The sequence below is a fragment of the Pelobates fuscus genome, chromosome 3, assembly GCF_036172605.1.
Source record: "Pelobates fuscus isolate aPelFus1 chromosome 3, aPelFus1.pri, whole genome shotgun sequence".
NCBI lineage: Eukaryota > Metazoa > Chordata > Amphibia > Anura > Pelobatidae > Pelobates > Pelobates fuscus.
This window is the reverse complement of record NC_086319.1, coordinates 89823652-89850288: the sequence shown is the minus strand read 5'-3', so window position 1 is coordinate 89850288 and position 26637 is coordinate 89823652. Positions and strand designations below refer to the sequence as shown.

The 26637-nt window shown below is 43.2% G+C and overlaps 1 protein-coding gene across 1 annotated transcript in view; it reads right to left on the bottom strand.

The window, feature by feature from the left end:
* Nucleotides 1–3073: 3073 nt before the first annotated feature.
* LOC134602447 (toll-like receptor 13) overlaps nt 3074–26637 on the bottom strand; it is a 37711-nt gene continuing 14147 nt past the window's right edge. The window contains exons 2-3 of the mRNA XM_063447338.1: nt 13538–13696; nt 3074–6638 (exon numbers count right to left, since the gene is read on the bottom strand). Coding sequence (XP_063303408.1) covers nt 3416–6256 — 2841 coding nt within the window. The 5' untranslated portion in view covers nt 6257–6638; nt 13538–13696 and the 3' untranslated portion in view covers nt 3074–3415. The remainder of the gene's footprint in view (nt 6639–13537; nt 13697–26637) is intronic.

Below are 26637 nucleotides of genomic sequence, written 5' to 3'. Positions count from 1 at the left end.
GGAGAGTCTGTGAGAAAAACCTATGGTGTCTCTGGTTGGGGGCGTACACGTTGGCGAACGTGTACGTCTGGCCCGCTATTGTCCCCTTCATAAACACATATCTACCTTCCCTGTCCGTTTGGACTCCTGTCTCCTGGAGGGGTACCCTTTTGTGTATGAGTATTGCTGCACCTCTTGCCTTGCCACCGTGGTAATCACTAAAATACCCTGCAGTGTATCGGTGGTCCCGTAGTTTGGGTCTGGACCCTTCTCTAAAATGTGTCTCCTGTATGTACACTATGGACGCACTGGCCGCGTGAAAGTCCCGTAGAGCAGCTGCTCTGCGTTCAGGCTTGTTCAGGCCTCTCGCATTCAGGGATAGGATCGTAAGGTTGGCCGGTGTGAGTGACATCTCGAGGACCCGTCAGTCCGTCGGTCGTCAGTTAGTAAGGGGTCTATGTAGCGTCTGTGTGAGGGGGTTAGAGATTAGGTTTGTGGGATTCCGCCGCGTCAGAGGCGTTAGAGTGTGGCGTCCAGGCGGTCCCTAAGACCTGAGCCTAGTAGGGGGCCCAGTGTCTCGGCCGCCTTTGCGTGGCGCCTGTCTCTTGGGGGAGTAGGAGGAAGGCCTAGGCCTCTGGGTAAACCGTGGTCCCGCTGCGTGCGGACTGTCGTGGGCAAGTCACCTTGTGATCTCTTGTCAACCCTGTTCGTCCTACGCAGTCGGTTTCCCTTATGTCTCCTTCGTGGCTCTGTCAGTAGCTATAGCATAAGTATGCGTGTCCTCGCCTGAGGTGTGAGGGGCAGATGCATTTCGGCAACAGCAAGCAACAGTATATAAAGCAGTTAAACACAGTAACAGTAAACATGTATTAAAATTTACATTTAAATATGAATACAGGCGTTAGGATATGGTGGCACCTATCCCATGTCGTGATGGCCCAGCCCCCAGGCCGCCCAGTGTTGTGTTCTCGAGGTCCGTGTCGTGGGGCCCAAGTGGGCCTCTCTTTATTGTCCCCCCCCCCCCCCTCCGTGTTGTCCTCTCGGGGACACGATGATTGTAATCCATTCGCCATCCGAGGGCCCGAGCGGGCCGGGACCCCGCACCCCCGCCTGCTCCTGGGTAGGTCATCGCAGGTCAACTCGGGGGGTGCGGTTGCCCGGTCCGGTCTGCGGCCCCCGTTCCTAAGGCCCTGTGTCTCCCCCTCAGACAGTGTTCCATCTCCGGGTTTCTCCCTCCCCCACCCACCCTCTCGGAGGCCCGGGCGCGCCGGGTCCCCGTCCCCCCGGCCCGCTCCTGATAAGGTCGTCACGGGTCTATTAAGGAGGAGACGGTGACCCAGCCCGCCCCGCAGCCCCCGATCTCCGGATACAATTGCATAGCATACATAGGGAATCCCCCCCATCCCACTCCCGTTTAGCTGTAACCCCATCCTATCCCTCCCCCCGGTCCCCCTTCAGGAGTGGATAGGCCCCTGGGCCGCGAGGCCGGTGTTAGGTTTGTACTTGCGGTTCTCAGGCAGTGAGTCCCCCAGAGCACTTGCTCCATGCAGTCCTGGCCGGCCCTGAGGCCTGGGGTAACCCAGGTCGGTTCCGTGGTTGTGCAACAGAGTCTGTAGCTGGTGTGTCCCGCTCCGTGGCGGTCTCTGGTGCCTCCTTGAGCTCTTCGTTACTTGGATCAGCGCCCCGGGTTTGTGGTTCCCTGCTGGGTGAGGGGGTCTGTGAGTAGGGGTGGGTGGTGGTGTCAACAGTTCCAGGTGTGGGTTGTAAGGTCCGAGATGGACCGTCTGGGCCGCAGTCATCACGGTAGAGGCTGCGTGGAGCTCGATGAAGTGGACGTCCCGTTGCCGGGCCCAAAGTCCCTGGGACAGGTGCCGTTCGGGTGTTATGTCCGTTTATAGGCCGCGTGGGCCTGCTGCCTGTTGGCGTGTGGTCCTTGGTATCTGGGATCCGGCGGCCTGTCTCCCGGTTCTCTGGGCAGGCGTGTAAAGCATCAGGGGGTCAGGCCAGGTTAAGGAAGCTGGTGTTATTTGCAGCTCTCTCGCAATAGCTTCCATGTCGTTCTTTTCTCGAATTTCGAAAGGGCCTTTCGGGGTTTGTACTTGGAGTCCGTGTGGGAAACACCAGCGGTATTTAATTTTGTTGGATTGTAGCTGCCTGGTGAAAGGGCGCAAAGCCCTGCGGTACGCCAGCGTAGTGGGTGACAGATCCGGGTATAGCTGGATCTCCGTGCCGTCTAGTAGTACCCTGCCCAGTTCTCTTGCTTTGCGGAGGATCTCCTCTTTTTGTTGGAAATTGGCTAAGCAGCATATTATGTCTCGGGGGATGCCCCCAGGCGGTCCCCTCGGTCTGAGGGCTCTGTGGGCTCTCACTATCTCGAGTGGGGCCTGTGGTGGTCTGTCCAGTAGGTTATTGAATAGGCCCGTAAGGGTGTGTTGTACTGGGGTTGTGTCGTCTACTTCTTCCGGCACACCACGAATCCTTAGGTTTTGCCGTCTGCCCCGGTTATCGAGGTCTTCTAGATGGTAAGCCATTTGTCGGATTTGAAGGGTGCTGAGTTGCAGGGAGTCTGCGGTTGCGGACTGCGCCGATGACATGTGGTCGCAGTCCGCCTCAAGCTGAGAGACCCTCTGGCGCAGGCCGCAAAATTCTTCCCTCATGGCCTGCAGCTCCGACGTGATGGAGGAGCGGAGCTCGCTGTTCGCCGCTCGCAGGTCTTCCTTCGTAGGCAAGTTACGCAGGATATCCATCCAGTCAGGGTGGGTGGCTGGGGTGTCCCCTAGGGGGGTCCCGGTGAGAGTCTCCCCCCTGTGTGGTGATGGCGGGAAAGGCCCTTCGGAGGCCGCAGAGTCGTTGGAGGCCTGCGTGTCCGGGTCCGCCGGGGCGATCAGGTATTGCCTCAGGGAATGATGGCTGCTTCCTCTGGGAGTGTCAGCAGACTTGGTGGCCGGTGTTGCCTTGTGAGATTTGCCCATTGTCGGGGCAGAAAGGTGCTTTTGGCGAGGATAAACGCTGAAAATAGTCGAGCCTGGAAGGGAGCTCAGGAATCACGCTGCCATCTTCCTCGGCTTCCAGGCCACGCCCCCTATAGTTTCTCTTTAAGGGTTAATTGGTTTGAAGTGTCTTATGATGAAAAAAAAACACATATTTTTCTATGTCTTTTTTTGCTTTGAGCCAAAAAGCTCAAGTTTTGGACTCATTTAGTCATTGGCAGATGGCGTGACACTTTGATGGTCATTACAGTGCTCACCTACAGTGAGGTTTGTGATTGTATGTGCAAAACTTTTTTTGTTTAATAATGGAAAAGGTCCCTTAGTCTACTTTGCGTTCATAGAAGCTGATTTGATATATATTCAACCCACTTACTTCTAGACCATGATCTGATATATCCTTCATTGTATCTGAATATTTAATTTAAACAACATTTCTACCATTCATTTTATGTGCATAATGCTGCCAATGGGCTGTTTTCATCCTCTTCATTTGTTTTATTTTCTAAGGCCTGATTTACCTTGAACCAGAAAAGAGGACAAGCATTTAGGTTCTTTGGCCAAATGAGATATGTCTTCTTTTTTATAAGTTTCCTCATCTGGTGATAAGGAGAAAGTCTGTTATTAGGTATATCCTCCAGAAACAACAAGATAAGAACATCAGCATGATCATCAAACAGACGGTAACTTGCCACCTGGATTTCTTTTGAACACCATTCACTCTCTAAGTAGTGACTGCTGATGATGCAGATTGTTTTCCGGCTGCTGTAAATACTGTCTATTATATTATCAATTATGGGCTTTCCAGGTTCAAAATCTCGATGATGTAGGCAAAGTTTCCACTTGTACGTTTCTTCGAGGTTTGGAACAAGTTGGTTAAAAACCCACTCTTCATCGTGACTATTGTAGGAGATAAAGGCATCATATTGGTAGTTATATTTCTTTTGATGATGCTTCCGGTCGTATAAAAATCCCAGGAAAACGTAATAGCTGTAAAGCACTTGCCATCTCCAAAATTTCCATAATGTCAAAATTACCATCATGTTGCTTATCAAAAGACATGTGGTGAGAAATAAAATGTAATCAATGTGCAGTGTACAGGCTTCAGTATTGAAAGTGAACAGTTTTTCACCCTTACGGGATGGAGGATAAGCACATTCATACTCGTAGAAGTACAACACTTGGGTTTTTCGATCAGTCTCTACCCAGTTTATAAACCACCTGTTTTCACAACTGCAAGTCAAAGGGTTGCTGCGAAGATCTAGAAATTCAAGAGCAGGTAAGAAATTCAGTTGGTCAGAAGTGAATGTGTTAAGTTGGTTTCCTACAGCCCTTAGAAGAATGAGCTTGGAATAATTAGCTGCCTTCAGAAAGTTCAGTGAACCAAGATTATTTTGGTTGATATGGAGTTCAGTCAAGTTACATAGGTGTTCTAACAATCTTGGATCTATATCTAGAATATGATTGTTACTCATATCCAGTTCTTGTAGGCCAGGAGTGTATGTAAATGTTGCTGGGTCAAAGTTTTTTACAGCTGTATTGCCAGCATGGAGCTTTCGCAAAGAAACTAAGCCATCAAAGTAATTAGCAGGTATATTTTCCATGCCATTATGGGCCTGGCTGTTGAGGGTTAGTAATTTTAAAGATGTAAGTGCCTGAAATGGTGGAAATTCTAGATTTGTAGAAGACTCATAGTTTAGGTTGTTGTTAAAAAGCTGGAGTTCAGAAAGAGATTTCAGGCCTTGAAAAATAGGTTTCTTTAAAGACTTTTGTGTCAACTTGTTGCTACCAAGGAGTAAGGTTTGCAAGTTTTCAAGACCATTAAAGGATCCAGTCTCTATTTCTTCTAACTGATTGTCGATCAGATTTAGAAATTTGAGAGATACCAAATTTTGAAAAGTATCAGATGAAAGAGAACTTAATTTATTTTTCCGCAGCCACAATACTTCCAGTTTTTTCAGACTGCCTTGAAAAGAGCCAGAGATATCCAAAAGCTGGTTGTCACCTAGGTTCAGGTCTTGCAGAGACCAATTACCTAGAAATGAGGAATAGAACACTGTAATTTTGTTTCCAGATAAATCAAGACTCTTCAGTTTGTCATATGACTTGGAATTGTTTAAAAACACTTCTGATAGATGGTTGTTGCTAAGGTTCATTTTGTTCAATGCACTCATGTGAGACAGATCATTTGGTATGGAAGTTAACTTGTTATTGGCTATAGACAGCTGTTGGAGAACACCAAGATGTTCAAAAGTGGATGTTGAAACATGTTGGAACATGTTTTGGGATATATCCAACTCTACTAGTTGGGTACAGTTTTGAAAAGTATCCTTAAATTCTCTGTACTTATTACCATGGAGGAGGATAACTTTTAGTTTTGGGTGATGCTGACATAATTCTTGAATAAGAAGATCCGAGTCTGTCAGATTTAAATTACCTAAGTTAATTTCTTCCAGAGAGGTGCAAGTAAGACTTTGTATAATGTTGGACACAGCAGCTGGTGGTAGGTTCATTCCTTCCAGATTTAACCGCTTTAACCCACTCAAGAAGCATGGCTCGGTAAGATTCCATAAGACTGTTTTCTGGGTGAATGATAAGTCCAGGTAACTAATGTTCTGTAAGATACCAGTCACTATATTAACAGCAGAAAATGGATTAGTGGAAGCAACAATAGAATGTAGGTTGGTTGAAATGTTTGACAAGTCACTGGTTGCAAAATGCTGTAAGCTATTGTTTGCAATATATATTTCCTCTAATCTCCATACTTTAAAGGCAGTACCCAAAGCTTTTAATGTATAAAGGCGGTTAGATGAAAGACCAAGAACTTTAAGGTTTGGCAACCCAAAAAATGCATTTGCATCTATAGTTGCTATGTGGTTATCATTCAACAACAATGTGGTGATATTCTGAAGACCATCAAACATGCCGCTTATTAGTGACTCTATTCTATTGCTGCTCAAGTTCAAGTGTCTTAGTGCGGGCAAGTTCTGAAATGTACCAATACCAATGAAGCTTATTTGATTACTTGAAATGTTCATTTCATGCAATAATGTAAGATTGTTGAAGTTTTTAGCCTCTATTACTTGAATTTTGTTGTACGAGATGTCAAGGTTCACAGTTCTCTCGGGTAGTTTTTCAGGGACACGAGTTAAACCCCGTTTGTAGCATAGGACCTTCGGGTATTCCCGCCCATGTATATCACAGCCTTGCACTGCATAACTGTCTCCATTTTTAACCAAAGAAAGCAACACAAGCCATGTTAGTAACAAAAGCATGGCCTTAGAGCACATGACCAGCTAGACAAAAACAGGAAAAATAGAGGAATTAATGTTAGCTGTCTTGGCAACTGCTACAAAATAAATGTAATGTTTCTACAGAACAGTTATTTCTTTTTGAGAAAGTTAGAACTCTCTGGGGAAAGTACTCTGTAGTAGTACACATTGTAATTGTGAAGATCAAATAACTTTTCAGATGGCATTAAAACATAAAGTCCAGAAGACACATTCTTAGGTTCTGTGTTCAAAGAAAGGTCCAGCTGAAGGGGGAAATCAACTGTGACAGATGAGAGCTTCCAAGAATGCAACAGTCGATTGTAAGGGTGCTTGCTGGCTACAAAGAGGTGAGGATCATGCATACTTAAGTACACATAACTTGAGCATGTTCGTAAAAATCCTGTTAAGAGACAAAAATAGAAAATTAAAATTTAGAATCTAATACAGCTGAACTTTCTGTTCTTAAGATAAATTATATTTTCAACTTCTTACAACATTTGGCCATCTCTAAGAAAAGCGCAGACTTCCTCTTGGTTTATCCTATTATCCGAACCACATTGCAGTTGCAGTAATGTTTTGAAATAATGCTTACAAATAGTTTATTTTATTTTATTTCCTGTACAAAAAAAAAAGCCATGTGTGTTCTTTAACCTAGCTTAGTCATATTTAAAGGGATTCTATAGTATTAAGACATACACAGTTGTTTTCCTTACACTATAGAGCCCTCTGGTTCCCCCCCTCCCTCATACACCCTGCTCATAAAGGGTTAAAAAAAACCTTTGAGTACTCACTCGATTCCATTGCCGATCTCTGGTCAGCGCTCCGCCTCCTCTGATGTCATCTGATGGTGGGGAGGGGCTAATGCGCATGTGCAGCAAACACTTAGAGCACACAAGGCCCTCCCCATAGGAAAGCCTTGCTTCATTGTTTTCCTATGTGGATTTAACTAACGCTGGATGTCCGCATGCAGAGCATGAGGATGTCCAGTGTCAATTAGGCGACCAAAAGTTACATAGCCAACAGGAAGTGCCTCTAGTGGCAGTTTCTTGAAAATTGCAATGATTTACATTGCAGGACTAAGTGGGACTGGGACACTGCACCTAGACCAGAGATGAAATGGTCTGGATGACTATAAAGTCCCTTTAACTCTGGCAAGGCAGAGTTTTTTAAGCACCGTGGTACTTGCAGTGCCAGGGTTATTAAGTAGATTGATAAGATATAGAAGATAGTCTCCAGGGCTGGATTAACACAGAGACTGATGGAGTTGTAGCTGCCCATGCCCATGAAATAGGCCCATTGTTAAATTGCTAAAAATATATCTATATAATTTTACTACTCTTCACATGTGCATGGAGGGAACAAAATGTGTGTGGACTGGTTGACAATGAAATTAGTTAATGTAAAGATGATTGTGCGCACTATGCAAATGCTTTTGTTGCTTCAGTCTCTCTAATTCTGTTGCATGTTCCCTTTCTTCTACACTCACTACATACACCTTTCTCTGTTCCAGACTGTGTAACAGAAGCTTCTGCCTGCAAGTAAGAAGGTTAGGAGATGAGTGGACAAGTGAGTGCTAGAGGACAGTCCTTAGCAGCGCATCATTAGACACATTTATGCCAAGCTCAGGGTGCTGTCTGCACAGTATGCCCTTAGTTGGCTAACCTGCATGATTGGCAGGCAGCCTGACATGCATTCACCCCAGGCTGGACATCTAATTCCTTGGGCAGATTTTTTTTGGGCATGATTTCCCCTTTGGGCAGTTCTGGTTACGTGATTCACTTCATGGCCCACCCTTTTACCCCACTCCCTGAAATCCTGCTTCAATGAACACTGCTGTTGGGGGTATGGATTTACTTGTAAGATGAAAGCGTAGGGTATGTTTTTTCTTGAAGCTATATCATGTAAGTTTCTCTCCAGAACCACATCCACTAGATAGATGATGCTTGGGAGGTATGACTGTTTTAGTGTTTTCTGTCGATACGATTTTATAATTAGGCCTATCATAATTGTCCGCAACAGGCTCTATGGGCTCTTACTTTGGCCCTGTCTGTCGCTTACATTTGTTTGTAGGCACTGGTCTGTATAGGTCACTGTTCAAAATTTACACTCGTCTATTAACCATTGGCAAGTGAAAATTCAGCCCTGATGAGTAATTAAAAATTTTCACTCGTCTATTAATCATTGGCAAGTGAAAATTTTGCCCTGGTGAGTAAAAATTCACCTTTGATAAATGTGCCATGGACCCTCCAGGCTTGCAGTGTTGAGTATATTTGAATGAAATGTTGAGCTTTAGACAAAGCAATAGGAGAGAGAAAGTTGAAAACAGAACCTACTCTGCATACTCACACTAATCAGCTCACCGTTGCCAGCTGTCTGGCCTATATCAGTGTATATTAATGAGGGTCCTATGGCAAGAAATGTGCAAATGATTGCTGCAAAAAACTTGCAGATAACTTGTGATTGGATGACTTGAGACAAGGTGCTACAACAGTTAAAGAAAATTAATGTAAATAAAGCTCTGGGGCCTGATGGTATTCACCCACAAGTATTTAAGGAGCTAAGTGGGGAAATAAGTGAACCTCTGTATTTAATTTTTCAAGATTATTTTATTTCAGCTATTGTACCGGAAGATTGGAGGAAGGCAGATGTTGTTCCTATATTTAAAAAGAGTTCAAAATGCTTGCCTGGATATTATAGACCAGTAAGCTTAACGTCTGTGACTGAGAAAATATGTGAAGGGCTCTTAAGGGACCTTTGTTATTAGCAATAATCAACATGGTTTTATGAAACATAGGTCATGTTAAACTAACCTAATTGCATTCTACGAAGAAGTAAGTAGAAGTATAGATCAGGGTGTTGCAATGGATGTGATCTACTTGGATTTTGCCAAGGCATTTGATGTGGTTTCTCACAATAGGTTAGTCTTCAAACTAAAATAAATTGGTCTAGAGGAATATTCTTGTTCTTGGGTAGAACATTGGCTTAAGAAAAGAGTACAACGAGTTGCAATAATGGTAAATTTTCAGGCTGCACAAAAGTGGTAAGTGGTGTCCCTCAGGGTTCTGTTTTGGGACCACTTCTATTTAATTATAAATGATCTTGAAATAGGCATTGAAAGCTATGTTTCAGTGTTTGCAGATGACACAAAAATAAAGTAATAAAATGTGAGCAGGATATTGCTTTGCTCCAGAGGGATTTGAATAGATTATGGACTGGGCACTAAAATGGCAGATGAAATTTAATGTAGAGAAATGCAAAGTTATGCACTTCGGGGTCAAGAATGCACAAGCAACTTACACCCTAAATGGTAGTGAATTAGGGATAACCATACACGAGAAGGATTTGGGAATTTTTTTAGACAACAAATTAGACAGCAATATACACTATCAATCTGCAGTTGCTAAGGCCAGTAAGGTTTTGTCATGTATAAATAGGGGCATAATTTCTCAGGATGAAAATATAATTTTGCCTCTTTATAAATCGCTGGTAAGACCACACCTTGAATATGCTGTGCAATTTTGGGCACCTGTTCTAAAGAAGGATATCATGGCACTAGAAAAAGTGCAGAGACAAGCTACAAAATTGATAAAAGAAATGGAGCATTTTAGTTATGAAGAAAGGTTAAAAAATGTAAATCTCTTTAGTTTGGAAAAACGGCACCTCAGAGGGGAAATTATAACATTATACAAATATATTAGGGGCCAGTCCAAACCATTATCTTTTTTTCCTAGTTTGTTGCAAAATTGGAAATGCTTCAGACTAGGTTTTTTGCCTTCTTCTGGATCAACAGCAAAAACATATGTGAGGAAGGCTGAACTTGATGGATGCAAGTCTCTTTTCAGCTATGTAACTATGTAATATCCAGCCATCTAGCGTCCACCAAGACCAGGTCAGTCATCAGGCACCTACTGATATCTGGGTCTGGTGCCCACAAAGACCACAGATCAGCTCCCATGATCTTGAGTCAGCCACCCAGCACCCACAAACCAGGGGCTAGTCAGCAACTATCTGACAGTCTAGTGCCATCAGTTTAAGACAGCAAATGTCAGTGGGACCGTCCCCATACTTTTATTTTTAAATATATTCATAGGAGCCTGCTGTAATAGTTATTGTGCAGAGAGTGCCATAGTCCTTTCCTAGTGTCATTTGTCAAACCATTTTAGAATGGTTTGACAATGTACCTGGGTCTCAATGGATGCTTGCAGCTCCAGTCCCTGTTTTCAGATTTTCCTTGATAATCCAGCTAACCCCAATAAGCTAAACAGTGGCATGTAGGACTGCATTAATTGGCTGAGAACGTCTGCAGAGTGCTCTCATCCATAGAGCAGGGACCTGTAAAATGGTTTTACGGAATATTCTGTGACGGTACCTGAATTAACACTAAGAAATGGTTCCCCCACAGTGCCTCCCACCAATACTACTAGTTAGAGCATGAGGAGGACATTTCAGTGAATTAGATGGATGAGATCAAATTAGTCTTTCTGTTATGAGAGAGGCTTGCTGAAGTGCTTTATGGTTGAGGAGTATCCCACTTCAAAAGCACTTTATAAAAGTGCCAATTTTAATGCGAAATCATTACTTCATTACACCCTTAATTAATCAGACAGACAGGTAGGTTTGCCTCCTGCTTCCATTAGATCCCCTGTGCTTATGGAAGTGGCAAGCACTCTCTATTTGAGCATACCTGCCTTGCCCCACATACTTCATCCTCAGACATCAGAACAGGCCTTGTGCCCATGAGGAGTGCATGCATGCACAGAGGGAAGTTTCAGAGGCTTCTCAATAGTTTTTCTTCCATTTGGGCAGGGGAGTGTCTCTAATCATAAGTTGGCTATCCTTTAGGCAGCACAATATATTTTTCTATCAGCTCGTCTTACCAAACTTGGCAAAGTGCCCCTCCCGAGATTGGACTCTGGACCCGCCCCTGATAAGATTATGCTACCAGATATATGTAGATCGCTCACAAATGTGCTTGTTTAGGGACACACAAAAAACAACACCTATTCTACTGCAGCTGCTGTGGATTGCAAATGTCATCAAGCTTAGTTGGGGTGTGACCAGGATGGCTGGATTTGTGAACCACTGCTGTTATTTCAGAAACTCCAAGTAATAATCAATGCTAATCAACTGCATAAAATATATACGGTATATAAAAAAAATACAAATAAGTGAATAGGGAAAAAAAAGCTCAAAATTCAACAGTTTTTGCCAAATATTAGAAATCGCACTTTGAGTTCCTGTCAAATCGCACTTTGTGAATCATCCTGGCAAGGTAATCCATTAAAGAAAAGAAAATGTTACTTGCGCTTTTTCCTTAATCCCTATGTATATTTAGACAAATGGAGGTCATTTAGTTGCTCCAATGGCCATTGGAGGGATGCCCGCCTGCCAACGTCAAGGCAGACCCCCCCTAAGCGGGTCCTAACACTGACCCTTCAGCCTGCTTCCTTGAGCTTCTGGCAAAGATATCTCTAATGAGACAGAAAGGGGTATTTTTTATATACACCCCTTTACTTATTAACCCTTAATAGGGAACACATGGGATGGGTAGCAGCATTGTAACCAGGCTGTGTGATACAAAGTAAATACAAATACAAAAAGAGAAGTCCTGCGCTTAAGCTGCAAGGACTACAACACACATCAGCCCCAATATGTAGTAAAAACCAAAGAAAAGAAAATGTTACTTGCGCTTTTTCCTTAATCCCTATGTATATTTAGACAAATGGAGGTCTTTCTGTCTCATTAGAGATATCTTTGCCAGAAGCTCAAGGAAGCAGGCTGAAGGGTCAGTGTTAGGACCCGCTTAGGGGGGGTCTGCCTTGACGTTGGCAGGCGGGCATCCCTCCAATGGCCATTGGAGCAACTAAATGACCTCCATTTGTCTAAATATACATAGGGATTAAGGAAAAAGCGCAAGTAACATTTTCTTTTCTTTGGTTTTTACTATATATTGGGGCTGATGTGTGTTGTAGTCCTTGCAGCTTAAGCGCAGGACTTCTCTTTTTGTAAGGTAATCCATTAAACATATAAGTATAGTGAATCCATCCAAACATGGCAAAGTTTAGGTAGAATAGCAGATTTGGAGACATTGTCTTGGTCACAATTTGATAATTTGGAGGCCAGTTCAGTGTCTTAAAAGTGAATTCAAAGTGAATTTCAAATTTAAGGCAAAATAGTAAATCTAGAAGCTTAGCTGACTTAGATAATTCTATTTATTTTTAACCTTGAATTTTAAATTCACTTTGAATTCACACTTTAGCAAATAACTTTGTTAGTGAGAGACCATGAAAGAGTGTGAAAAAATAATGCACGTAGTGTTTTTGAATAATATGCACTGTTTCTGGGAGTCTTTCTGGGAGTCTTTGCACCCGCCCACTATTTCTAAATATTTATGACTTTTTCTTAACTTTTTTTTTTCACTTTTGTGTTACTTTCCTTTTTTTAATATTCTTTATATTTTTTTACAAATATTTTTTCAGCAAGACCCCACATTCATACCCTAGATGCCCTGCTTGGTGGGGGTACTGCCGCAGTCAACTCCCAGGTATCAGAGACTCAAGGAGGTAACTGGGGTTAAGGACCACCCCATAACATGAATATTATCTATTGTGTTTAGTTAGTGGGACATAATTGTCAGGTTGCAAAAATTAAATTGCTGTTGTAATATACTGACAAGAAAGCTGACCCTTTCTCGTCTGCCTTTAAACCTCTTTAATAAACTTAAATTGGTCATTAACTATTCCATGCACCCCCATTTTAAAAAGAGATCCCTTTCGAAAACTTTTTACAGATATATCCCCCATTGTTCTGCCTCTGTTTGCCCATTGCATTTTACTAATGTAGCTGTGTTGGATACTCTGCTTTCATTTCCTATACAGCAAATATAATTCATATACCGTACTTGGTTTTAACACAGAGCATGCAAAACAACAGTCAGCCTATTGATTGTAGAAACGGGTGTTAGTATTAGCTGCAAACTTACACCATATGACAGAATAGCACTTTCACCTTTCTGTGAGGTCCTTTGAGCTTCTGTAAGAGAACAGCATATACACAAAACAATCCAGAATTCTGCTCCCACCTTCCAGCTAGGTCCTTCGAGCCTTCTTGGTATGAGTCAGTAGTTTACAATCTAAGGCAGAAAGCTTGCCTACTTCCCTGTTTACTTGTATTAATATTTGCTAGAAGTGAGTTTCAAGAATAAGTCACTTAGTGTGTGGATATTTAAATAAGAGTGAAAATCATGGCTTTTTAAGCACCATGGAATGTGGCTGAGGATAGGCGTCAGGAGGAACTTACCTTTAAGCATAGGGATTCGGCAACATATGGGGAGAAAGTAAAGTTTGGGTTCTACGTTCTGAATCCAATGTTATGTATTCACAGGAATGCCTTAGAAATGAGAGTTGGTTGATTACGGTCACCTCAGACGTCTGATCAAAGAAGGAATATTTCTTCACTCTGAAATACGAAAATATTGCTCATGCTTCCTGTTTTTTTAAAAAACTATTTGGACATACATTTTAACCACAGTGTACTTTGATTAATCATTAAAGCGGCACTGTCACCCCACCCTAAAAATGAGCATTTCATAAAGATAGAATCTTTAATTCTGAAAATGCCAACCCAGTCAAGAGATATGCAGAGACAAAGTATGGACTGTTTTGTCTCTGTATTTCTCCTCCTCATGACATTCTTACACTCATGGTAGAGTCTAAGTGCCAATCCCAACAGCCATCACCAATGATACCTGCAAGGAATTGGCCTTGCCTATGGAGACCGCAGGATCCTCCATAGACTTCAATGCAGCAGTGACGTTGCCTCCAGAGAGGACCCGCCGGATCAAGATGGCCGCGCCTCTAAGCGACAGGCTCAGGTAAGTAAATCTCATCTTTGCATGCACCCCCCCAGCCACCGGACCCTTAGCAGCGATGTCACCGTTGGGCGTCTTTGCGAATTCAGCAAAGTCCTCAGATTGCGACAGTGCCGTTTTAAGGCATAAAGACGCACATGCTTGTTGTGTTAATATTTTTAACCAGACCAATGCCAGGTAGGGTGTAATATATGTTTTAGCAGTCAAACACAGTTCTTAGATGTTCTTGGTAACATTTATCCAGGCATTTAACTTCTGTAAGGTTAACATGCAGCAGATAGAAGCATACCTTCCAAGTGTACCTATTTATGAGAGAAAGTCCATATTTTGGGCCTAAATCCATCTGTTCCTCTTTTCTCTCCTAATGTCCCTCTTTTCTAGGAGCTCGGTATTATTGGTATGTCTGAGTGTATAACAGAGCTTCACAGCAACAAGACTAACAGTAATGTGTCTTTACACAACAATAAATGTGTTTAGAACTCACTCTGTGTAAATAAGATACATTGCTCTTGTTCTAAATTACATTTTAGTTGCATAAATTATTATTAAGTCCTGTAAAATTTCTCAGAACAGCCCTGCCCCTGGCCACACGTCTACTTACACGCCCAAAATTAACATGCCCCTCATTGGCCAATTGTAGCCTTAGCTATAGGAGCCTACACACTTGTGTAACATCCACAACTAGCAGTAGATTCATTGTTTCCATGTTGCAGGTGATCACTGACATCAAAGCGACATGCATCACTTTGAGACAACTGTTTTATTCTAAAGCTTTCGTTTTGAATGATAGAATTGCCTCACTCTGCACCCTGAAAACGCAGGTAAATTAGCTAGTTTTTATATTTACCTGCTTCTTCTTTCTAATGCTTTCCACACTCACTCCATGAGGGTAACACTGTTCTAACCAATCAGTGTTCAGTCCCTAGGACTGCTGGAAAAGTGTATTGGGCATGCATGTCAGATTTACCTATGTGCAGTTCAGTGTTAATTTTGTCGACTAAAATTTTTGAAATTTAGTCGACTAAAACAAGACTAAAACTAAAACAATTCAGATGACTAAAATGGCTTTCTAGTTAAAAGACTATAACTAAAACTGCATACTGTAATACTCTGGTATTTTGGTATCTACAACTAAATTGAAATTTGCTGCTAAAATTAACACTGAACAGAGGGGACTGTAGAAGTGGCAAGAGAGACAGACCAGGGCTTGGGAGAGAGACCTAGAAGGGCTGGGAGGACACAAAGGGACACAGAGGAGCTGGGGATGGTGCAAAAGAGACAGAGGCTTTCTAAGCGGCACTGTCATGGCCACATCCGTTTTTTTAACCCCCCCTCCCGACTCCACTACATCTAATTTCCCCCCTAGTCACACCAGTATGCCCCTAAGCCCCCCCCCCCCATATTACCTTTTTAAAAATCTTTATTTTGTGCCCGAACCTAGGTCCTGGATGCCGCCATCTTTGTGTGGGCAGGTGAAGTCCCTGTGGTACACGTCATCTGCCCACACTAGATAGCACTGTGAAATTCCCGGCATGCCCAGTTAAACACTTGGGCATTTGCTATTGTCCAAGAATCAGACGGGAATTTCGTCTATTCATTCGTCAGAAAGACGAATGAATATAAATGTCAGATGAACAAACACTTTTTGCACCGGGGCCCCATGGGTCATGTGTACGCCACTGAGTCTGATCAGTGTGATTCCTGCAGAGATGGCTCTGGTGTCTGGTTTAACTCTCCTGCTGCTGCCCTGTTTCCTAGATAAATAGGAGGTTGGAGGGCAGGCTGAAAAAAACTCCCTAAGTTGAGTGGCATGCCCAATAATACAATCTGACCAAGTTTATAGTAAGTTTATAAACTTTTATTACATACGTTTAAAGAAGTGTTCGCTTGCTGGTTTAAAAGATATTTGTCAAGTGATGCAAGTCCCTTTAAACACAAATAAAACAAACATTTTAAAATATATTGTTAGGCTCTACGGGACAATATATCCACAATATATCTTAATCCCCATGAAAAACAAGCCATACTGGATATCTTCAAAATTGGATTGGGTCCTGTGAATGGTTATCCCTTCAAAACAGTTGAACAGGAGTTTTATAGACTGCCATTAACCAGGTATTTGATGAATAGCCTATTTATCTACATTAAGGGCTAGGCCCATTATTCTGTTATTGGTTACATTGCTTGCACCCGCCCAACACACATAGGATGACAGAAAAGGGGAATTATTTGTTAGAACTTTTTGGCTTCCTGATGAGGGTGTACAGTGCACCGAATGGTGTATCAGACTATGAGCCTTTTTATCGATAGGTTTATGGGGTGTTGTTTTTTCACTCTGATGCATTGTCCTGCTGACTCAGGTTAGTTTCCTAATGTCCTGTATCAGGGGAATTGGTGTGCTAACTGGGGAAATGATGGTAGTTTGCCCCAGATGACAGGAGGCAGTAAAACAGAGCTTAAACAGAGCAGGCGCTACCGTAAGGCGCACCGACCAGGGGGAAGCAGGATTTGAGGGACTGGCAGGTGGGGAGTGCTGTGCAGTGCAAAAAAGGAAATACACTTAAGGCATATCACAATATATCAATGGTAACTGGAGTACCACTCTTTATGTCATATCTCTTCAAAGTGTATCTTGACCTAGATACACATGGAGATATGGTGATATGCCTCATATTTATTTTGCTTTTGTGAATGCAATTTCAAAGAAATCCTTGCCCATTTCATTGCTTTTAACCCTACGCAATATTTGTATTGTTTTTGCAGTGTATGTGTATATATATATATATATATATAGTGGAACCTTGGAAGTCGAACAGTCCCATTCATGAACAATTCGGAAGTCGAACACAAATTTCAATTTAAAAATGTCTCATTGCGCGAACCATCTTCGGTGCCCGAACAAATCATGCCACAAACATGTTCAATTAGACACACTTTAGACACATTTTAAAATGCCAGAAGAACAGTTACGTATCCCCATTCAAACAATAATATCTCTTCTCCTTTCCACTTACGCCATCATCTTTCATCATTCATTACAGGTTAAGTGAAGTTACATTTTCATTTACTGTACATTGTGTTTATTATTATTTTCCTATATGTTTTTTATGCATGTAAGGCATTATTATACTATAAAATTTGTGTTCAAATGCTGTAAGTTTGGGGCTCTGGAACGGATTAATCAAATTTACATTAATTCTAGTGGGAAATGTTGATTTAGTTCTCAAACAAATCGAAACTCGAACAGCCTTCTAGAACGGATTAAGTTCGAGTTCCGAGGTTCCACTGTATATAGTTTAGAACAAATAAAAGAAAATCTCAAAAGCAGAATATCTCTCAATGAATCACCTTTTATATTAACACCACTTATTAAGAATAAAACATATTGTATTTTATTTTTTATTTAAAAAACAAACAAAAGGAAATCTATATAATGCTCTGAAAAAAAGTCACAAATAATGTGTAAGTGTCCCCACATGCATAGAAACATACTTTGTGGTCCAAAGACTGGTTAATATATGTATCAAACTTACTTTTAGCTAAAGATTTTGTTTTTAAAGTAGCAATAAGTATAAACATTTTGATACACTGTTGCAAGATGAAGATACACTTCTATGCTGTATGGATTGCATCCTTTGTTTAAGGGAGAGAGGGACTTTTTAGGTTCAAGGCGCCCTTAATATTTCAGTATTTTTCCTAGGCACCTCAAGTCAAAATTTCTATGTTGTATATCTGTACAGCACTGCGGTATTTACTGGCGCTATAGTGTAATGTACAGTGTTGGTGTTTGAAGGGGTGCTTGTATATAGTTATTGTGTTTTAATACAGGGGTGTGTTTGTATTTAATGTTTGCGTTTGATTGCAGGGGTGTGTCTGAATGTAATGTTGACTTTTAATTACGGGTGTACATTTGTGTGAAGTATTTGTGTTTGAGTGAAGGGGTGTGTTTGTATTTTTTATTTTTTATTTTGAATGCATGCAGGGGTGTGTTTGTATGTAATATTTGTGTTAGATTGTAGGAGTGTGCTTGTATATTGTGCTGGTGTTTGACTGCTTGGATGTATGCACATACACTACCACATGCATACATACATACATACATGCTTGCACAAATATTCATGCACATTAACACACAGATGCATATAAATACACCGACACATACACGCCAATTCATATAGACACCGACACATGCACACATATTAGATACACACATACACACACATAGATACACACCGACATATACACACATGCACTCTGACACACACAAACATTGATACATGTCCACACCATGACACAGATACACACACTGACATAAAAACACATACCATGACACAAAGATGCACATACACTGATGTGTGCGCAGACACAGAAGCACACTGACATATATATATATATATATATATATATATATATATATATATATACACACACACACACACACACAAACACACACACAGATGCACACCCTGACACACACACACACACACACACACTCACTCACAAACACCCTGACACACACACACTCATGCTCACTCACACACACAAACTCATACACACACCCAAACAAATACACACACACACACTCACACACACACACGCACTCACACTCCTACACATACACACACTAACTCATACAAGTGATTTTTTTGAATATCTCCAACCACCCTCCTGTTTTCTCCAGCTTACCTTATGTGCCAGGAGGGTGGCTTGGATTCCTGCTGCTGTGGGAGTGAGGGGTCTGGAGCTCTTCGTGCTCCTCTCCCCTCACACTTTGGCTGCCTCCTCCCGCGCTGTCACTTCCTCCCAGCCGGCCAACATTACAGGGTCCTGGTCGCGATCTTAAAGGACCGCGGCACCTGAACGGGCTCCTGATCAGTAGTAATGTTTCCAGGGTGCCAGGGTGCCGTGGCACACAGTTTGGGAACCGCTGGGTTAGAGTCCTGGTTAGATATATATGCAGCATATATTAGAATTAGAGTATCATAATTCTGAACTATGTAACTACGGTTATCACCTTCTGAAATCACCTTACTGACTTTCACATACATTGTATGGTGGACTGTCTCCTTTCCCTTTCAACATATATTTATATATACACCTCTATAAAATAAAAAAAATACACATATTTTGTGGCTTTCTGCTGAAGAGGTTTGCTCCTAAGATATAGGGGTTCATTATTTTCTTAGGACAGTGATTTTAGAATGCATATTTGCCGGGAGAGTCCAACATTTTGGTAATACTGGTAACCCTGCTTAGAACACTACTGTTTGCATGCACACTACACACAGAACAGGACTAAGGCAACGCAGATCCAAGTGATCCAGCTGCTTCATTATCAGTTCAGGTGAGCTGTCTTATAGTGGCAGCAATTTTTACAAGGAATTAGATTGGCAGCAATTTTTACAAGGAATTAGATTGGCTTTTCAGGAACCTCTCATTCTAGTTTATAGAGTCTACACTGTCAGGTATATTTATCTATGCTAGGGTTAAAGTGCAAATTGAATACTAGCTCTTTATCTCTCATTCATAAATTAATAATGTGACAGCCACTAATCCATGGAAATGACACCTATAAATTCATCACAATGCCTTTTTGTCCTGTCATGTGATTAGGGCTCAGTTGTTTTCTTTGCACTAATGCAGCTCTGCTCAGAGCAAAGGTTGCTGGGACTTGTAGTTCGGTTCTTCATTTTTCCACTTGTCAAAGCTGTTAGCTGAGTTACAGCTAGAAAGTGTTGCTGTTCTGCCTGATGACATACACAGCTGTTTTATTGAGCACTGCAGATTAGGGGGAATAACAGAAGGGAGTTGAATGCAAGTGTAGTAACCAACAAGAAGGAAGTATCTTAGGAGATGAAACAAAGAAAGGAGGGTTAAGATGTAAAATGATGCAAAATATTTTTTCATTTACAAAACCATACAAAATTTGGCATGCATGTATATAGCTAATTATTACACAGATACTGTAAGCGCCATATAGACTACAGTGCACGGTTGTGATTATAATGCGAAGAGTACCCTGGCGCTGCCCCATGGTAAGTGGTCAAACCATCTACCGAACAGTAAAAAGGCAAATGGGCGCATACCGTTTATGTCTAAATAAGAAATTTATCACACACACAAATTTTTTAAATCTATTTCCTGTGCTATCTTCAGTGTTCCAGAGTCCGCTGCTATCCTGTGTTACCCTCAGTGTTCCAGAGCAAGCTGCTATCCTGTATTATCCTCAGTGTTCCAGAATTAGCTGCTATTCTATGTTACCCTCAGTGTTCCAGAGTTAGCTGCTATCCTGTGTTACCCTCAGTGTTCCAGAGTCAGCTGCTATCCTATGCTACCGTCAATGTTCCAGAGTCAGCTGCTATCCTGTGTTACCCTCAGTGTTCCAGAGTCAGCTGCTATCCTGTGTTACCCTCAGTGTTCCAGAGTTAGATACTATCCTGTGTTACTCTTAGTGTTCCAGTCAGCTGCTATCCTGTGTTACCCTCAGTGTTCCAGAGTTCGCTGCTACCCTGTATTACCCTCAGTGTTCCAGAATTAGCTGCTATTCTGTGTTACCCTCAGTGTTCCAAAGTTAGCTGCTATCCTGTGTTACCCTCAGTGTTCCAGGGTCAGCTGTTATCCTGTGTTATCCTCAGTGTTCCAGAGTTAGCTGCTATCCTGTGTTACCCTCAGTGTTCCAGAGTGAGCTGCTATTCTGTGTTACCCTCCGTGTTCCAGAGTTAGCCGCTATCCTGTGATACCCTCAATGTTCCAGAGTTAGCTGCTATGCTGTGTTACCCAAAAAGTTCCAGAGTTAGCTGCTATTCTGTGTTACCCTCAGTGTGCCAGAGCTAGCTGCTATCCTGTGTTACCCTCAGTGTTCCAGAGTTAGCTGCTATTCTGTGTTACCCTCATTGTTCCAGAGTTAGCTGCTATACTGTTACCCTCAGTGTTCCAGAGTAAGCTGCTACCCTGTGTTACTCTCAGTGTTCCAGAGTTAGCTGCTATTCTGTGTTACCCTCAGTGTTCCAGAGTCAGCTGCTATTCTGTGTTACCCTCATTGTTCCAGAGTTAGCTGCTATCCTTTTACCCTCAGTGTTCCAGAGCAAGCTGCTATCCTGTGTTACCCTCAGTGTTCCAGAGCAAGCTGCTATCCTGTGTTACCCTCAGTGTTCCAGAGCTAGCTGCTATCCTGTGTTACCCTCAGTGTTCCAGTTAGCTGCTATTCTGTGTTACCCTCAGTGTTCCAGAGTTAGCTGCTATTCTGTGTAACACTCAGTGTTCCAGAGTTAGCTGCTATCCTGTGTTACCCTCAGTGTTCCAGAGTCAGCTGCTATCCTATGCTACCGTCAATGTTCCAGAGTCAGCTGCTATCCTGTGTTACCTTCAGTGTTCCAGAGTTAGATGCTATCCTGTGTTACTCTTAGTGTTCCAGAGTAAGCTGCTACCCTGTGTTACCCTCAGTGTTCCAGAGTTAGCTGCTATTCTGTGTTACCCTCAGTGTTCCAGAGCAAGCTGCTATCCTGTGTTACCCTCAGTGTTCCAGAGTTCGCTGCTACCCTGTATTACCCTTAGTGTTCCAGAGTTAGTTGCTATTCTGTGTTACCCTCAGTGTTCCAGAATTAGGTGCTATTCTTTGTTACCCTCAGTTTTCCAGAATTAGCTGCTATTCTGTGTTACCCTCAGTGTTCCAGAATTAGGTGCTATTCTTTGTTACCCTCAATTTTCCAGAATTAGCTGCTATTCTGTGTTACACTCAGTGTTCCAGAATTAGGTGCTATTCTTTGTTACCCTCAATTTTCCAGAATTAGCTGCTATCCTGTGTTACCCTCAGTGTTCCAGGGTCAGCTGCTATCCTGTGTTATCCTCAGTGTTCCAGAGTTAGCTGCTATCCTGTGTTACCCTCAGTGTTCCAGTGTTCCAGAGTCAGCTGCTATTCTGTGTTACCCTCCGTGTTCCAGAGTTAGCCGCTATCCTGTGATACCCTCAGTGTTCCAGAGTTAGCTGCTATTCTGTGATACCCTCAGTGTTCCAGAGCAAGCTGCTATCCTGTATTACCCTCAGTGTTCCAGAGTAAGCTGCTACCCTGTGTTACCCTCAGTGTTCCAGAGTTAGCTGCTATTCTGTGTTACCCTCAGTGTTCCAGAGTTAGCTGCTATTCTGTGTTACCCTCAGTGTTCCAGTTAGCTGCTATTCTGTGTTACCCTCAGTGTTCCAGAGTTAGCTGCTATTCTGTGTTACCCTCATTGTTCCAGAGTTAGCTGCTATACTGTTACCCTCAGTGTTACAGAGCAAGCTGCTATCCTGTGTTACCCTCAGTGTTCCAGAGTAAGCTGCTACCCTGTGTTACCCTCAGTGTTCCAGAGTTAGCTGCTATTCTGTGTTACCCTTATTGTTCCAGAGTTAGCTGCTATCCTTTTACCCTCAGTGTTCCAGAGCAAGCTGCTATCCTGTGTTACCCTCAGTGTTCCAGAGCAAGCTGCTATCCTGTGTTACCCTCAGTGTTCCAGAGCAAGCTGCTATCCTGTGTTACCCTCAGTGTTCCAGAGCTAGCTGCTATCCTGTGTTACCCTCAGTGTTCCAGTTAGCTGCTATTCTGTGTTACCCTCAGTGTTCCAGAGTTAGCTGCTATTCTGTGTAACACTCAGTGTTCCAGAGTTAGCTGCTATCCTGTGTTACCCTCAGTGTTCCAGAGTCAGCTGCTATCCTATGCTACCGTCAATGTTCCAGAGTCAGCTGCTATCCTGTGTTACCTTCAGTGTTCCAGAGTTAGATGCTATCCTGTGTTACTCTTAGTGTTCCAGAGTCAGCTGCTATCCTGTGTTACCCTCAGTGTTCCAGAGTTCGCTGCTACCCTGTATTACCCTCAGTGTTCAAGAGTTAGTTGCTATTCTGTGTTACCCTCAGTGTTCCAGAATTAGGTGCTATTCTTTGTTACCCTCAGTTTTCCAGAATTAGCTGCTATTCTGTGTTACCCTCAGTGTTCCAAAGTTAGATGCTATCCTGTGTACCCTCAGTGTTCCAGGGTCAGCTGCTATCCTGTGTTATCCTCAGTGTTCCAGAGTTAGCTGCTATCCTGTGTTACCCTCAGTGTTCCAGAGTCAGCTGCTATTCTGTGTTACCCTCCGTGTTCCAGAGATAACCGCTATCCTGTGATACCCTCATTGTTCCAGAGTTAGCTGCTATTCTGTGATACCCTCAGTGTTCCAGAGTTAGCTGCTATTCTGTGTTAACCTCAGTGTTCCAGAGCTAGCTGCTATCCTGTGTTACCCTCAGTGTTTCAGTTAGCTGCTATTCTGTGTTACCCTCAGTGTTCCAGAGTTAGCTGCTATTCTGTGTTACCCTCAGTGTTCCAGATATAGCTGCTATTCTGTGTTACCTTCATTGTTCCAGAGTTAGCTGCTATACTGTTACCCTCAGTGTTCCAGAGCAAGCTGCTATCCTGTGTCACCCTCAGTGTTCCAGAGTAAGCTGCTACCCTGTGTTACCCTCAGTGTTCCAGAGTTAGCTGCTATTCTGTGTTACCCTCAGTGTTCCAGAGTTAGCTGCTATCCTGTTACACTCAGTGTTCCAGAGCAAGCTGCTATCATGTGTTACCCTCAGTGTTCCAGAGTAAGCTGCTACCCTGTGTTACCCTCAGTGTTCCAGAGTTAGCTGCTATTCTGTGTTACCCTCAGTGTTCCAGAGCTACCTGCTATCCTGTGTTACCCTCAGTGTTCCAAAGTTAGCTGCTATTCTGTGTTACCCTCAGTGTTCCAGAGCTAGCTGCTACCCTGTGTTACCCTCAGTGTTCCAGTTAGCTGCTATTCTGTGTTACCCTCAGTGTTCCAGAGTTAGCTGCTATTCTGTGTTACCCTCAGTGTTCCAGAGTTAGCTGCTATTCTGTGTTACCCTCATTGTTCCAGAGTTAGCTGCTACCCTGTGTTACCCTCAGTGTTCCAGAGCAAGCTGCTATCCTGTGTTACCCTCAGTGTTCCAGAGTTAGCTGCTATTCTGTGTTACCCTCAGTGTTCCAGAGTAAGTTGCTATTATGTGTTACCCTCAGTGTTCCAGAATTAGCTGCTATTCTTTGTTACCCTCAGTTTTCCAGAATTAGCTGCTATTCTGTGTTACCCTCAGTGTTCCAAAATTAGCTGCTATCCTGTGATACCCTCAATGTTCTAGAGTCAGCTGCTATCCTATACTACCGTCAACGTTCCAGAGTCAGCTGCTATCCTGTGTTACCCTCAGTGTTCCAGAGTTAGCTGCTATCCTGTATTACCCTCAATGTTCCAGAGTCAGCTGCTCTCCTGTGTTACCCTCAGTGTTCCAGAGCAAGCTGCTATCCTGTGCTACCCTCAGTGTTCCAGAGTTAGCTGCTATTCTGTGTTACCCTCAGTGTTCCAGAGTTAGCTGCTATCCTGTTACACTCAGTGTTCCAGAGCAAGCTGCTATCATGTGTTACCCTCAGTGTTCCAGAGTAAGCTGCTACCCTGTGTTACCCTCAGTGTTCCAGAGTTAGCTGCTATTCTGTGTTACCCTCAGTGTTCCATAGCAAGCTGCTATCCTGTGTTACCCTCAGTGTTCCAGAGCTAGCTGCTATCCTGTGTTACCCTCAGTGTTCCAGTTAGCTGCTATTCTGTGTTACCCTCAGTGTTCCAGAGTTAGCTGCTATTCTGTGTTACCCTCAGTGTTCCAGAGTTAGCTGCTATTCTGTGTTACCCTCATTGTTCCAGAGTTAGCTGCTACCCTGTGTTACCCTCAGTGTTCCAGAGCAAGCTGCTATCCTGTGTTACCCTCAGTGTTCCAGAGTTAGCTGCTATTCTGTGTTACCCTCAGTGTTCCAGAGTAAGTTGCTATTCTGTGTTACCCTCAGTGTTCCAGAATTAGCTGCTATTCTTTGTTACCCTCAGTTTTCCAGAATTAGCTGCTATTCTGTGTTACCCTCAGTGTTCCAAAATTAGCTGCTATCCTGTGATACCCTCAATGTTCTAGAGTCAGCTGCTATCCTATACTACCGTCAACGTTCCAGAGTCAGCTGCTATCCTGTGTTACCCTCAGTGTTCCAGAGTTAGCTGCTATCCTGTATTACCCTCAATGTTCCAGAGTCAGCTGCTCTCCTGTGTTACCCTCAGTGTTCCAGAGCAAGCTGCTATCCTGTGCTACCCTCAGTGTTCCAAAGTTAGCTGCTATTCTGTGTTACCCTCAGTGTTCCAGAGTTAGCTGCTATCCTGTTACACTCAGTGTTCCAGAGCAAGCTGCTATCATGTGTTACCCTCAGTGTTCCAGAGTAAGCTGCTACCCTGTGTTACCCTCAGTGTTCCAGAGTTAGCTGCTATTCTGTGTTACCCTCAGTGTTCCAGAGCAAGCTGCTATCCTGTGTTACCCTCAATGTTCCAGAGTCAGCTGCTCTCCTGTGTTACCCTCAGTGTTCCAGAGCAAGCTGCTATCCTGTGCTACCCTCAGTGTTCCAGAGTTAGCTGCTATTCTGTGTTACCCTCAGTGTTCCAGAGCAAGCTGCTATCCTGTGTTACCCTCAGTGTTCCAGAGTTAGCTGCTATTCTGTGTTACCCTCAGTGTTCCAGAGTAAGTTGCTATTATGTGTTACCCTCAGTGTTCCAGAATTAGCTGCTATTCTTTGTTACCCTCAGTTTTCCAGAATTAGCTGCTATTCTGTGTTACCCTCAGTGTTCCAAAATTAGCTGCTATCCTGTGATACCCTCAATGTTCTAGAGTCAGCTGCTATCCTATACTACCGTCAACGTTCCAGAGTCAGCTGCTATCCTGTGTTACCCTCAGTGTTCCAGAGTTAGCTGCTATCCTGTATTACCCTCAATGTTCCAGTGTCAGCTGCTCTCCTGTGTTACCCTCAGTGTTCCAGAGCAAGCTGCTATCCTGTGCTACCCTCAGTGTTCCAGAGTTAGCTGCTATTCTGTGTTGCCCTCAGTGTTCCAGAGTTAGCTGCTATCCTGTTACACTCAGTGTTCCAGAGCAAGCTGCTATCATGTTTTACCCTCAGTGTTCCAGAGTAAGCTGCTACCCTGTGTTACCCTCAGTGTTCCAGAGTTAGCTGCTATTCTGTGTTACCCTCAGTGTTCCAGAGCAAGCTGCTATCCTGTGTTACCCTCAGTGTTCCAGAGCTAGCTGCTATCCTGTGTTACCCTCAGTGTTCCAGTTAGCTGCTATTCTGTGTTACCCTCAGTGTTCCAGAGTTAGCTGCTATTCTGTGTTACCCTCAGTGTTCCAGAGTTAGCTGCTATTCTGTGTTACCCTCATTGTTCCAGAGTTAGCTGCTACCCTGTGTTACCCTCAGTGTTCCAGAGCAAGCTGCTATCCTGTGTTACCCTCAGTGTTCCAGAGTTAGCTGCTATTCTGTGTTACCCTCAGTGTTCCAGAGTAAGTTGCTATTCTGTGTTACCCTCAGTGTTCCAGAATTAGCTGCTATTCTTTGTTACCCTCAGTTTTCCAGAATTAGCTGCTATTCTGTGTTACCCTCAGTGTTCCAAAATTAGCTGCTATCCTGTGATACCCTCAATGTTCTAGAGTCAGCTGCTATCCTATACTACCGTCA